This window comes from Thalassophryne amazonica, chromosome 6 (assembly GCF_902500255.1).
Source record: "Thalassophryne amazonica chromosome 6, fThaAma1.1, whole genome shotgun sequence".
In the NCBI taxonomy this organism is placed as follows: Eukaryota; Metazoa; Chordata; class Actinopteri; order Batrachoidiformes; family Batrachoididae; genus Thalassophryne; species Thalassophryne amazonica.
The window spans coordinates 123,950,051-123,965,618 of NC_047108.1; the positions used below are offsets into that span (position 1 = coordinate 123,950,051).

General features: G+C 41.3%; 1 protein-coding gene across 1 annotated transcript in view; it reads right to left on the reverse strand.

Annotated features, from left to right (window-relative positions):
* Window positions 1–15,568, reverse strand: part of agrn (agrin) — a 945,905-nt gene that overhangs the window by 95,850 nt on the left and 834,487 nt on the right. The window contains exons 29-30 of the mRNA XM_034173355.1: window positions 14,848–14,938; window positions 14,339–14,503 (exon numbers count right to left, since the gene is read on the reverse strand). Coding sequence (XP_034029246.1) covers window positions 14,339–14,503; window positions 14,848–14,938 — 256 coding nt within the window. The remainder of the gene's footprint in view (window positions 1–14,338; window positions 14,504–14,847; window positions 14,939–15,568) is intronic.

Here is a 15,568-nt window from a genome sequence, read left to right on the forward strand (position 1 = left end):
TTAATAAGATCATCACGATACCTAGCATATATCATTCACAAATAACACAATAAATCACACTTTTTTACAGTTATTTATGGTTCTCTCAGAAGTCCCTGCACTCCAGTCTCCACATCAGAATCACATCCAATCCTGATAACTGCGCTGACTGTTGAGACATGTGCACAAACCCTTTCCTGTTGTTCCCTCCAATTCAATTTTATTTCAACAATGGCGCCGCATTATTCTCACAGCTCAAACTGCATCAGGAGAGAATAACAAAGACTGCAGCAGAATTGCACCACATCGTGCCATGTTTGACTTCCACTTTTATTACGTATCGTATGAAGAAGAACTGGAGCAGCACTTTATCTGCTTTAGGCAGCCAGGCAGATTTTCAATAGTTTCTGTGAACAGGGACTGTTTTTATTGATTTTTGACCATTGAAAAAGTTATTTTTTTAAGCATGTTAAATAAAATTCACGGCGAGTCAGGCAGTTATTTTAGAGATGTGAGGATGGACCAGTTGTCTGCCTCTGTAGTTTCCGTCAAGGACCCAGTGCAGTTCCATGGTGTTGAGGTTGTAGTGAAGTGCAGCACCAGCGCATGATCCCAGACTTTAGTTGAAATCTCGACTGTCGCCTTTCATTCTCCCTTCATGAGAATCTCCTCATCTGGAAAGTCCTTGGAGTACGTCTCTGTTCTTATGTCATAATGCAAATGGGGAAGGACATAATGATCTGAGGAGTCAAGGTACCACTTCATTGCACTACTGCCTGTTTTTCTCTCAATGTGCCTTTATTGGCATTATTTCAAATGAAAATATTTCTTAAAAAAAGATCTGATCTTCAGAAAATATTGTGCCAAAAAAAAAAAACAACTAACAAAAGGAGTTGTCTCATAATTGGGGTTGTTTTATATTCAGTCAAATGCAGTACTACAGTGATGGCTGCTCATCACAGGAGAGCAGATTTCAAGATTTAGCAGCTGATATATAAAATACAGAATGGTTGTGCACCGCCTTATCTCATGGGTCAACGAGTGCTGGGTCACTGCATTTTGTGGAATATTCAATCTGCCTGTCAAAATTAGATTTTTAGATATTTGGTTGAAACAGTCAAATCAAGACTAAAATTGTATCTATTTAATGTCATTTCTAATTAATTGATGTGCAGACATGCTTGTCTGAATTTAGTACACATATTTAATTACATACTGAACTGCTGTCTTTCTGCTTTGTTGGCTTTTTATTTGGATTTTAATTAGTTTGTGGACTTTGTTCCGACTACGAGGTTTCATGTTTTTTTCATCACTGTACATTTTAATAGTTTTTTTTGTCTTGTGTTTGTTACTAATTTTATGGATGTTCTTAAACAATCTGTGACTTTTATTTCAAAGTGCTGCATATGTAGGTCATGTCAGGCAGGCCAGGTGAGGGCGCACGTGTCATTGCATCCTCCACACCACGGAACCACCTTGAGTACTGGGTGGCAACCACCCAGGCAGACAACCGGTTAGTTGCACCTTCTTGAAGGTAACCATCTATCTGCTGTAGCCAGGTGAAATGAGGGCGTCCCCTTGGCCTCCTCCAGCAACTGGGGTCCTCAACAACTCATCAAACATGAAAAGTGGAATGTTCACCAGTCATATCACCTACTGATGTTTGTTTCATACATTCACATGCCTGATTTCAGTGGCCGTATTTCTCCCTGAATAGAGGTTAGACACTCCTTCAGATGACCTGCCTGTGTCTGCCATTCGCTCCCTGCAACATTCACAGCATTCAAACATGCACACACTTTAATCACTGCAAGTGGCATTAGTTCAAAACAACAATAAAACAGATTTTGCATTGCACCGGCATGTGAATATGGACAACAGTTAAAAATATGAGCGGAAGACGTGAGGAAGTCTGTCTTTTGTGCATGTAAGTTTGCATATGCAAAAGTAGCTGTTCTCTTGCATGCAAATCCATAGCTGTGCAAGTGTGTGTTTCAACACAATGAACACAAAATAAGTGTAATAAAATTTCAGCTCTAAGAAGGCCATGCATGAAGCAGATGGTGCATCTTGAAAAAATGACACGGAAAATGTCATAGATGGATTTGTGAAACATACCAATTATCCTAAGCCCAGAGGACAACTGTACTGCACATTTCTTTGTTGCTAAAACCTGTTTTTCTTAAAGCTACAGTGTGTAATATTGATGGCTCTTTATTAGCAGAAATGAAATATATCATTCATAGTCATCTGTTCATCATTGTATACTCCATTTTCCAGAGTATGGTGCATCGAAGCGTAAGTCACAGCTGTCAAAAAATCGCTCTTGAAGTGGAAAAAGTTACTCTAGATAGTTAGTATTATTATTATTATTATTACTATTAATAATGAATGTCTGTTTTTTTGGTTTATGGGGGCTCATTCACACTATGACATGAAGTGGCTGACGCTAGTCGATGCAACAGATTCTCAAAAATCTCTCTGAAAGTCCAGAGAAGGCTCATTTCTGGGGTGCAAATTTCCTGTCTTCACCGCAGGTTGACATAGCTCAGCATAGGGCGATGTTGTAGTGGCGGAGCGTGATGTCTGACGGTGCACAGATTTACTATAGGATGTAGTTCAACTTTCACCATCGGAGAGACGGTGCATTGGTAGCGCACTCCGTGGAGCTGTTCATTGACTCAACATTGGTGATGTCACATGTCATACCCTATATAAACTTGACGTAACTCTGTGATTCGTGTATCGATGAGGCAGGTTTCTACATATCCCTTTGTATTTCTACTGAGGCATCCAGAGGAGGTGGTGCATCTAATCAAGCCTCCAACATTGGCCAGCAGAGGGGAATGAAGCAGTAACAGCATACTAGTGGAAGTGACATAGCGGTCGCGTATCTCAACACTTGCCAGCATTTTAGCATGAACAGCGAAGAATCTAATCATGGTGAAAATATTTCCGAGACCACGATGGGTACATTGGCAGCATACTACTTGGAGCTGTTTTTTGACACAATGTTGGTGACGTCACATACATACTCTATATAAACTTGATGCAACTCTGTGATTGGGTCACTAGCTACTGGTGCATCGATGAGACAGACTCTGCATATTCCATCATATTTCTACAGAGGCATCCCTGAGGAGGTGGTGCATCTAGTCAATCCTCCGACATTGGCCAGCAGAGGGGAACAGAGCACTAATGGTATACTAGCGTAAGTGACATAATGGTAGCGTATCTCAACACTTGCCAGCGTTTTAGCATGAACAGCGAAGATTTTAATCATGGTGAAAATTTTTCCGAGACCACGACAAACATCGGTATTGCCTGACTGGCATCCACGTGGCTCTTGTGGAGTCTGGTAGGCTGCAGCACTGGTCAATTTCAATCAACTTTTCACCCTCCATTGGCAAACGCCAGGCTAACTGTCAGAGCGCAAATGCATCATGAGTCACAGAACCTGCCAAACTAGTAAAAAATAAATTAATAAAACAAAACAAAAACCTACGTTATACTATGGAAAATATGGAATGTAGTTCCTCAGGAGGCTCAGATCTTTCAATGTCTGCAGAAATTGTTGCAGATATTTTATCACTCGGTGGTATCCAGCATCATCTTCTACACTGTATTGTGCTGGGGCAGCAGGCTGAAGGCAGCTGACACAAACAGACTCAACAAGCTCATCAGGAGAGCTGGCTCTGTCCTGGGGGTTCGGCTAGAGTCTGTGGTGGAGGTGTCAGAGAGGAGGATGCTGAGGAAACTGCACAGCATCTGGGACAACACCTTCCACCCCCTGCATGCCACACTGATGTCGTGTCAGAGCACCTTCAGCCATAGACTGAGACCAGTGAGGTGCACCACAGAACGCCACAGGAGGTCTTTCCTACCTGTGGCAATCAGACTGTATAATTCCTCCCACTTCTGCAGGATGAATACATAATGAACAGAGTTATTCAGAGTAAATGTGTTGTACTTTCTGTAAAACTGTTTATTTCTGTACTGTGGTGAAATAATTCACTTTGAGATAAATAAAGTTGATCTTATCTTATCTTAATTACCTTAAACAATCAGTGTGTTTCATAAGTTTACAATGAGGCCTTCATATCTACACGGTAGCAGGCCCCCACATGGAGGCTGCCATATTAGCACAGCAGTCCAAAAGACACATTCTTACACCGGCATTGCATTTTGCAGCACGGCTGGAAGCCAAAGCAATCAGTGGTTGCTCCCCTGCCTACTGGTTGCTCGCGGAGGCTAACGAGTTTGAGAACTCTCATCTTTGTGAAATAGAGGATCGCACATAATGAAAGAGAAGGAAAAGGAGCGTGAATACCCGTCGCCAAAGTTGCAAAAAACATGACTGGAAAGAGCATAATGCAATAGACAGCCTCACCAGATGACAGTGTATCCTCCACACTGTAGCTTTAAAACACAATCCGGCAGTGAGTGCAGTCTGAGCACGTGTTACAACCCACAAATATATGTGCGTGACCATGCTCAGTCTGACAGGGGCTTCTCTGAGCACAACATACCCCAACTCCCTTCTGGTTGTTAATGCAGAGTTGTGGAGAATTAGCAGAGAGCCGTACAAGATGGGGTCCTCTGCACTGAGCACTGTAACTAGTCTCCACCCATCCTCAGCACTCCCCCATCTGCACGCTCCCTCTTACGCTTCACTTTTAATAGGATTTTCTGCCTGTGTTGCTGGAGTGAAACACAATTAGCATCCAGACGATGACAGGCAGTGGGGGAAGAACGTAGGGGAAAAAAGGAGGAAAATGATGGAGTTGAAAGAATGCATGTTCGTAATCACAAATGACACTGTTTAATATAATTGGATGACTTATAGGCATGTCCACTGTTAGATTGCATTCATTTGGAAGCGTGTTGCTGTTTTATTGGTCTAGAGCAAGGTTGAAGAGTTCCATTACCGCCACTATCTGTTTTATCTGCCTCCACCTCCTCTGACACTGCTCAAAGACTCAATTTATAAAATGAGCTGTACAGCCATATTAAAAAAAGTGCTTATACAGTGCATCTGGAAAGAATTCACAGCGCTTCACTTTTTCTACATTTTGTTATGTTACAGCCTTATTCTAAAATGGAGTAAATTCATTTTTTTCTCTGAAGATTCTACTCGCAACACCCCATAAGGACAACATGAAAAAGGTTTTTTGAATTTATATATGCAGCCGAAGGGACTTACTATATATATATATATATATGAACTAAGAAATCACATGTACACAAGATTCAACCTTTTGCTCAATACTTTGTTGATGCACCTTTGGATAATTATAGTGGGCGATTTTAACATCCACACAGATGCTGAGAATGACAGCCTCAACACTGCATTTAATCTATTATTAGACTCAATTGGCTTTGCTCAAAATGTAAATGAGTCCACCCACCACTTTAATCATATCTTAGATCTTGTTCTGACTTATGGTATGGAAATAGAAGACTTAACAGTATTCCCTGAAAACTCCCTTCTGTCTGATCATTCTTAATAACATTTACATTTACTCTGATGGACTACCCAGCAGTGGGGAATAAGTTTCATTACACTAGAAGTCTTTCAGAAAGCACTGTAACTAGGTTTAAGGATATGATTCCTTCTTTATGTTCTCTAATGCCATATACCAAACAGAGCAGAGTAGCTACCTAAACTCTGTAAGTGAGATAGAGTATCTCGTCAATAGTTTTACATCCTCATTGAAGACAACTTTGGATGCTGTAGCTCCTCTGAAAAAGAGAGCTTTAAATCAGAAGTGCCTGACTCCGTGGTATAACTCACAAACTCGCAGCTTAAAGCAGATAACCCGTAAGTTGGAGAGGAAATGGCGTCTCACTAATTTAGATGATCTTCACTTAGCCTGGAAAAAAGAGTCGGTTGCTCTATAAAAAAGCCCTCCGTAAAGCTGGGACATCTTACTACTCATCACTAATGAAGAAAATAAGAACAACCCCAGGTTTCTTTTCAGCACTGTAGCCAGGCTGACAAAGAGTCAAGCTCTATTGAGCCGAGTATTCCTTTAACTTTAACTAGTAATGACTGTTCATGACTTTCTTTGCTAATAAAATTTTAACTATTAGAGAAAAAATTACTCATAACCATCCCAAGACGTATCGTTATCTTTGGCTGCTTTCAGTGATGCCGGTATTTGGTTAGACTTTTTTCTCTCAGATTGTTCTGAGTTATTTTCATTAGTTAATTCATCCAAACCCATCAACATGTCTATTAGACCCATTCCTACCAGGCTGCTCAAGGAAGCCCTACCATTAATTAAGTGCTTCGATCTTAAATATGATCAATCTATCTTTGTTAGTTGGCTATGTACCACAGGCTTTTAAGGTGGCAGTAATTAAACCATTACTTAAAAAAGCACATCACTTGACCCAGCTATCTTAGCTAATTATAGGCCAATCTCCAACCTTCCTTTCTCTCAGAAAATTCTTGAAAGGGTAGTAGTTGTAAAACAGCTAACTGATCATCTGCAGAGGAATGGTCTATTTGAAGAGTTTCAGTCAGGTTTCAGAATTCTTCATAGTACAGAAAACAGCATTAGTGAAGGTTACAAATTATCTCTTATGGCCTCAGACAGTGGATTCATCTCTGTGCTTGTTCTGTTAGACCTCAGTGCTGCTTTTGATACTGTTGACTCATAAAATTTTATTACAGAGATTAGAGCATGCCATAGGTATTACAGGCACTGCCGCTGCGGTGGTTTGAAGTCATATTTATCTAATAGATTACAATTTGTTCATGTAAATGGGAATCTTCTCACAGACTATGGTTAATTATGGAGTTCCACAAGGTCTGTGCTAGGACCAATTTTATTTCACTTTATACATGCTTCCCTTAGGCCAAGTATTATTAGACAGCATTGCGTAAATTTTCACTGTTACGCAGATGATACCCAGCTTTATCTATCCATGAGCCAGATGACACACACCAATTAGCTAAACTGCAGGATTGTCTTACAGACATAAAGACATGGATGACCTCTAATTTCCTGCTTTTAAACTCAGATAAAACTGAAGTTATGTACTTGGCCCCACAAATCTTAGAAACATGGTGTCTAACCAGATCCTTACTCTGGATGGCATTACCCTGACCTCTAGTATACTGTGAGAAATCTTGGAGTCATTTTTGATCAGGATATGTCATTCAACGCGCATATTAAACAAATATGTAGGACTGCTTTTTTGCATTTACGCAATATCTCTAAAATTAGAAAGGTCTTGTCTCAGAGTGATGCTGAAAAACTAATTCATGCATTTATTTCCTCTAGGCTGGACTATTGTAATTCATCATTATCAGGTTGTCCTAAAAGTTCCCTGAAAAGCCTTCAGTTAATTCAAAATGCTGCAGCTAGAGTACTAACGGGGACTAGAAGGAGAGAGCATATCTCACCCATATTGGCCTCTCTTCATTGGCTTCCTGTTAATTCTAGAATGGAATTTTAAAATTCTTCTTCTTACTTATAAGGTTTGAATAATCAGGTCCCATCTTATCTTATGGACCTCATAGTACCATAATCACCCCAATAGAGCGCTTCGCTCTCAGACTGCAGGCTTACTGTAGTTCCTAGGGTTTGTAAGAGTAGAATGGGAGGCAGAGCCTTCAGCTTTCAGGCTCCTCTCCTGGGAACCAGCTCCCAATTCAGATCAGGGAGACAGACACCCTCTCTACTTTTAAGATTAGGCTTAAAACGTCTCTGGGCCCCTCCCCAATCAGACCGGGAGTGACATGTTTAGCCGCATGTTCTCCTTGAATTGCTGGCTGTCTGAGTGGTTGTCCCAAAATGAGGTGGGCTTCATAGATAATTGGCAAAGCTTCTGGGGCAAACCTGGTCTTGTTAGGAGAGAGACGGCAATCCATCTCACTTTGGATGGAGCAGCTCTCATTTCTAGAAATCTGGCCAATTTTCTTAAATCCTCCAAACCGTGACTATCCAGGGTTGGGACCAGGAAGCAGAGTTGTAGTCTTACACACCTTTCTGCAGCTTCTCTCCCCCTGCCATCCCCTCATTACCCCATCCCCGTAGAGACGGTGCCTGCTCCCAGACTACCAATAACCAGCAAAATCTATTTAAGCATAAAATTCAAAAAGAAAAAATAATATAGCACCTTCAACTGCACCACAGACTAAAAACAGTTAAATGTGGTCTATTAAACATTAGGTCTCTCTCTTCTAAGTCCCTGTTGGTAAATGATATAATAATTGATCAACATATTGATTTATTCTGCCTAACAGAAACCTGGTTACAGCAGGATGAATATGTTAGTTTAAATGAGTCACACCCCGAGTCACACTAACTGTCAGAATGCTCGTAGCACGGGCCGGGGCGGAGGATTAGCAGCAATCTTCCATTCCAGCTTATTAATTAATCAAAAACCCAGACAGAGCTTTAATTCATTTGAAAGCTTGACTCTTAGTCTTGTCCATCCCAAATTGGAAGTCCCAAAAACCAGTTTTATTTGTTATTATCTATCGTCCACCTGGTCGGTACTGTGAGTTTCTCTGTGAATTTTCAGACCTTTTGTCTGACTTAGTGCTTAGCTCAGATAAGATAATTATAGTGAGCGATTTTAACATCCACACAGATGCTGAGAATGACAGCCTCAACACTGCATTTAATCTATTATTAGACTCTATGGCTTGCTCAAAAGTAAATGAGGTCCACCCACCACTTTAATCATATCTTAGATCTTGTTCTGACTTATGGTATGGAAATAGAAGACTTAACAGTATCCCTGAAACTCCCTTCTGTCTGATCATTTCTTAATAACATTTACATTTACTCTGATGGACTACCCAGCAGTGGGGAATAAGTTCATTACACTAGAAGTCTTTCAGAAAGCGCTGTAACTAGGTTAAGGATATGATTCCTTCTTTATGTCTCTAATGCCATATACCAACACAGTGCAGAGTAGCTACCTAAACTCTGTAAGTGAGATAGAGTATCTCGTCAATAGTTTTACATCCTCATTGAAGACAACTTTGGATGCTGTAGCTCCTCTAAAAAAGAGAGCTTTAAATCAGAAGTGCCTGACTCCGTGGTATAAATCTCAACTCGTAGCTTAAAGCAGATAACCCGTAAGTTGGAGAGGAAATGGCGTCTCACTAATTTAGAAGATCTTCACTTAGCCTGGAAAAAGAGTCTGTTGCTCTATAAAAAGCCCTCCATAAAGCTAGGACAATCTTTCTACTCATCACTAATTGAAGAAAATAAGAACAACCCCCGGTTCTTTGGACCTTCTTCAGGACTCTCTACTTTTAAGATTAGGCTTAAAACTTTCCTTTTTGCTAAAGCTTAGAGTTAGGGCTGGATCAGGTGACCCTGAACCATCCCTTAGTTATGCTGCTATAGACGTAGACATGCTGTGGGTTTCCCATGATGCATCGTTTCTTTCCTCTTTTGCTCTGTATGCACCCTCTGCATTTAATCATTAGTGATCGATCTCTGCTCCCCTCCACAGCATGTCTTTTCCTGGTCTCTCCCTCGCCACCCAACCAGTCCCAGCAGTAGACGCCCCTCCCTGATCCTGGTTCTGCTGGAGGTTTCTTCCTGTTAAAGGAGTTTTTCCTTCCCACTGTAGCCAAGTGCTTGGCTCCCAGGGGTCGTTTTGACCGTTGGGGTTTTACATAATTATTGTATGGCCTTGCCTTGCAATATAAGCGCCCTGGGGGCAACTGTTGGTTGTGATTTGGCTCATATAAAAATTGATTGATTGATTGATTTAAAACGTTCCTTTGCTAAAGCTTATAGTTAGGGCTGGATCAGGTGACCCTGAACCATCCCTTAGTTATGCTGCTATAGACTTAGAGCTGCTGGGGGTTCCCATTATGCACTGAGTGTTTCTTTGTCTTTTTGCTCTGTAGGCCACCACTCTGCATTTAATCATTAGTGATGATCTCTGCTCCCCTCCACAGCATGTCTTTTTCCTGGTTCTCTCCCTCAGCCCCAACCAGTCCAGCAGGAAGACTGCCCATCCCTGAGCCTGGTCTGCTGGAGGTTCTTCCGGTAAAAGGGAGTTTTTTACTTCCCACTGTCGCCAAGTGCTTGCTCACAGGGGGTCGGTTTGACCGTTGGGTTTTTACGTAAGTTATTGTATGGCCTTGCCTTACAATATAAAGCGCCTTGGGGCACGGTTTGTTGTTGATTTGGCACTATATAAATAAAATTGATTGATTTGATTGATTGATTGATTGATTCCTCTCAAGCTCGATCAGGTTGGATGGGGAGCATCAGTGCACAGCCATTTTCAGATCTCTCCAAATGCCTCAATCAGATTCAGGTCTGGGCTCTGTGCTGGGGGCCCCACTCAAGGCAATCACAGAGTTGTCCTGAAGCCATCCTTTGATATCTTAGCAGTGTGCTTAGGGTCACTGTCCTGCTGAAAGATGAACCGTCACCCCAGTCTGAGGTCAAGAGCGCTCTGGAGCAGGTTTTCATCCAGGATGTCTCTGTACATTGCTGCATTCATCTTTCCCTGAAGCCTGACTAGTCTCCCAGTTCCTGCTGCTGAAAAACATCCCCACAGTGTGATGCTGCCACCACCATGCTTCACTGTAGGGATGGTGCCTGGTTTCAACCAAACATGATGCCTGACATTCATGCCAAATAGTTTGATCTTTGTCTCACCAGGCCAAGAATTTTGTTTCTCCTGGTCTGAGAGTCCTTCAGGTGTCTCTTGGCAAACTCCAGGTGGGCTGCCATGTACCTTTTACTAAGGAGTGGCTTCCATCTGACCACTCTAGTATACAGACCTGATTGGTGGATTGCTGCAGAGATGGTTGTCCTTGTGGATGGTTCTCCTCTCTCCACAGAGGAATGCTGGAGCTTCAACAGAGTGACCATCGTTTTCTTGGTCATCTCACTGACTAAGGCCCTCTTCCCCGATCACCTCAGTTTAGACTGGCAGCCAGCTCTAGGAAGAGTCTTCCATTTACAGATGATGGAGACCACTGTGCTCATTGAGACCTTCAAAGCAGCAGAATGTTTCTGTACCCTTCCCCAGATTTGTGGCTTGACACAATCCTGTCTCAGAGGTCTACAAAGAATTCCTTTAACTTCATGCTTGGTTTGTACTCTGACATGCACTGTCAACTGTGGGACCTTATACAGTACAGGCCAAAAGTTTGGATACACCTTCTCATTCAATGCATTTTCTTTATTTTTATGACTATTTAGTACATTGTAAATGCTCACTGAAGGCATCAAAACTATTAATGAACACCTGTGGAGTTACTGTATGTACTTAACAAAAAAAGGTGAAATAACTGAAAACATGTTTATATTTTAGTTTCTTCAAAATAGCTACCCTTTACTCTGATTACTGCTTTGCACACTCTTGGCATTCTCTCGATGAGCTTCAAGAGGTAGTCACCTGAAATGGTTTTCCAACAGTCTTGAAGGAGTTCCCAGAGGTGTTTAGCACTTGTTGGCCCCTTTGCCTTCACCCTGTGGTGGAGGCCAGGTCATCTGCCGCAGCACTCCATCACTCTCCTTTCATTCATAGTTTTGATGCCTTCAGTGAGAATCTACAATGTACTAAATAGTCATGAAAATAAAGAAACGCATTGAATGAGAAGGTGTGTCCAAACCTTTGGCCTGTACTGTATGTAGACAGGTGTGTGTCTTTCCAAATCATATGAAATCACTGAATTTACCCCCGGTGGACTCCATTAAGCTGTAGAAAAATTTCATGGATGATCAGTGGAAACAAGATGCACCTGAGCTCAAGTTTGAAGCTCAAACTTCACAGCAAAGGCTGTGGAATACTTATGTACATGTGAGTTCTTAGTTTTTTACTTTTAATAAATTTGCAAAAATTTAAGAACATAACAAAAAAAAAACCAACTTTTCACATTGTCATTATGGGGTATTGTGTGTAGACGTTTCAGGAAAAATGAATTTAATCCATTTTGGAATAAGGCTGTAACCTAACAAAATGTGGAAAAAGTGAAACGCTGTGAATACTTTCCCGATGCACGGTACATTCTATATGGAAAACAGAGTTTTATCTCTAATATTTGACAAAGCTGAAGGTCTGAAAAAAAAAATACAGGGGTTCAAAAATTTAGACAGCGGGCCAAGCTGACCCTCAAAACCAGCAACTCTTTCTATTGTGTACCCTGACGCCTGCAGGGAGATAGTGGGATATTTTTGAGAAATCAAACTGGCAGAAGCTGTGTGGTGTGAAGTAGCGTGGAAAACCTCAGCAAAGTGGACAAATCTGCTGACTCAAACCAAAAATGGCAAGCTGAAATTACCTCTGCATGGGCAAAAGGGAGCAATGAAGCCCGAGGATGTGGCGATGAAGTAATAACGGCACGCAGATGAACAAACAAATATAATATATACAGGAACAAGCAAGGCTAAGCATAGCGGCGGCCAATCAGCTGTGCATGCTGACTGCAACAGAAACATAACAGGCGTTTATTAGCCCGCTGTCTTCCGGCGCCTCTCCTCGCACAGGGTCCTTCTTGTTGACCATGATCTCTCCTTTGCGGTTGGAGCGCTCCAGGTTGATGGTGTTCCAGACATTCATCTTGATTTTGTTTTAGTCCTGAATTAAACACATATTAGTCATATAGCAGGAAAGTACACTGTAGGTGTAACAAAAGTATCAGTGTCTTAAGAATGGCCCCTGCAGCATGTTAAAACTCTCAGAGGACAGTAGAATCAAATATCTTGATGTTTTCTTCTGTTATTACACCTGCAGGGGTATTGTTTTTGGTAATGTGTGTGTCTGTTTGTCTGACTGTCCAAGTTTTAACATGGGTCGCCAACAAAATACTAAGCTTATTTCCAGAAGGCCCATGGAAACACTGCTGGAGACAGTATGACACTCAGTTCTGGAAGTGCCAGTTGGGAACTTTCCTGCAATCAGGAAACAAAGACAGATGGCGGGCATCACAGTCCAACACACAAACCATGAGGCCACCACCTCCCTATACCTATATGTCATCAGGTCAAAGAGTTTTGACCCGATTTGGAACAAACATGATGGACTCATGAAGGGTCAGCCAAGGACAATCGTTAAACTTCAAGGTCACATGCCAAGGTCAGAATTTTAGCCCAGTGTTTAGAATTTGACGATATCTAGAATGTTGAAATAGTCATTTTAAATACTATTTTCCATATTTAAATGAGTCATACGTCACCTTTCAGTTGGTCACATGAGCTTTAATGTTGGGGGATTTGAAAGGTCAAAGTCATTTAGAATACCAAATTAGAGCTGCACACATAGTTGCTGTTAATTAAACATTTATATGACATCACATTGCACCGTTTTATTAGTCATATGAACTTTGATCTTGGGTGGTTTTGAAAGGTCAAACTCATCTACAATGGCTATTGAGAGGACGTGGTTAGAGATAACCCATAGTTAGTATTAAACTTAAGTCAGTCATCGCCTTCCTATTGGTCACATGACTGTCGACCTTAGATGTCTTATAATGGCTATTTTGAGAAATGGGTTAAAAATAAAACTGTGGTTACTATTAAACATAAATATACAGTTATATATCAACTTTATCTTGGAGACATGACCGTTGACCAATGGTTACCTAGAACAGCAAACTCAAGGTCAAATCTGTTGGAAAATTTGAAGTCAATATGCATTAACTCGGAGCACAGTTCTTGGACTCTCTGACTGCCTATTCTAGTTCTAACTGCTTTCTCTTGAGGATATAAAAAGGGATGTGTACTTAACAATAATTGTGGGGATGTGCTGCAGCTGTGATTTATAAATAATACGAAAGTCCAACTTTAAATGTCCCTGAGCAGTTGCAATAAAGAGCAGCTGGATTTCATGCAATGGATGCACAGGCGTCCTGTAATAACAGACATTTGCTTTTCTTGACCAGACAGAAAAAAATATAGGCATAATTCCTCCAAATATACATTTTATGCATCTGCATTATTGCTTAAGTTTATATGTTACATTTAGAGTTGTGTATTTTCTTTGACAATCAGCTCAGACTGAGAAAGCAGGACTTTGACTTTCCATAAAAAGCTCTGAATGAGAAATACTTTTCCCAGGATTCTCAACAATAAGAACTATGCAGTTCCTTCAAGTCGTTCGTTTTTCATATTTGTATTTCATATCAAGTGATGTTTGCGACACACATTCGAAGAGTTTGTTTTTTTTTGTTCTGCTTTGCAATTTCATGAATATTCCAGGAGAAGAGATGGAAATTAGAAACTTCAGAAGGACAAATGGATGAGTTTCACTGGGACTGGGAGAAGTTGAGAATACATATCTAGAAAAGCAGCTACAAATGGTTCACGTTTTGGCTGCAGAGTTCCTGAAAAACTTCTCTTGTAAGATGCTCTGATATACTAACCTGATGACAGCAGGTCCTTTACCCAGGTCATAGCGGAACTCCAGAAACCCGTCATTGAGGGCGAGAGAGATGAAGTCTCCTCTGCCGTCTGTTTTTTGGCCGTTGTAGAAAATCAAACCATTGGAGTCGTTGGTCATGAGAACCACTGTCATGCTGACTTTCTGCCTGCGGATGTATGAAACAAATAGAACATCCACAGACTCACAATTATAGACACAAAAGACAAAACAAAGGATGTGTGTTTGCCTTCTGCATCCTTTTTGTTACACATGCTGCTCCTTCTGCATAGGAATATCAGCAGAGACGCTATATATTCGTCACGCTCAGGCTTCGCCGGCGTGATATTTGTGTAAAGCCTCATTGCAAATTCAGCTCAGAAACGAAGAGGACTGCTCTGCCTTTGGCACCCGAACATTCTCAGCCTATGAAAACTCCATAATATCCCTTTTTCAGTCATGCATACAAGACTTGTCTTTGGAAGTTACATTTTCAGATTGGGGGGGACTTACTGCAGATCGTGCCCGTAGAGGTGCAGCCCCTTCAGTTCCAGGTACGAGTCACCGTTGAATAATGGCATGTAAGTCCCTTTCCTCTCAGCCACTGAAAACAAAAAGCCGATATTCATCCTCAGGTTCTGTTTTTGTTGCTGACAGAATTGAAATTCAGGGAAAGCCTGCACATCTTTGAGGGACCCATCAACATTATGGAAAGAGATGGTTTTGTGCTCTCATACGCTTTGGGATAAAGACTTTTTCTCGACGGAGAAAAAAAAAAAGACTCAGAAACCTTTATGTCAGGCTGATTACACAGCCCATCACAGTCGAACAAAGAACCTTTGGAAACATGTAGTATTTAACACCGCAGTCGGGACCCATGAAATAATGCAGCTATTGTATTTTGGCAGGCCTTTTTAAATTCAAACTCATGTCACTGTGACGGATCTACACATCAGGATGTCCCACTTCTGGCTGTCTGGAGTGATTAGGACAGGCACCGTGCCATCCTTCCAACAAGTGGCGTGACATTAAAAAAGGAGGCAGATCGCCAAAGTGTCACCTGAGGATATGTGTTTATGGTGCAGTTTGCAAAAACTACAATCATTCTGAAATGTGTGCAGTGGCACAAGTGCACACACACAAACACAAGCACCTATACAGTTGGCAAGAAGGATTTATTTGTAATTAGCTGGGATTAGCTGTGACGAGGCACAATGAGGAAAGGAGACTGAGA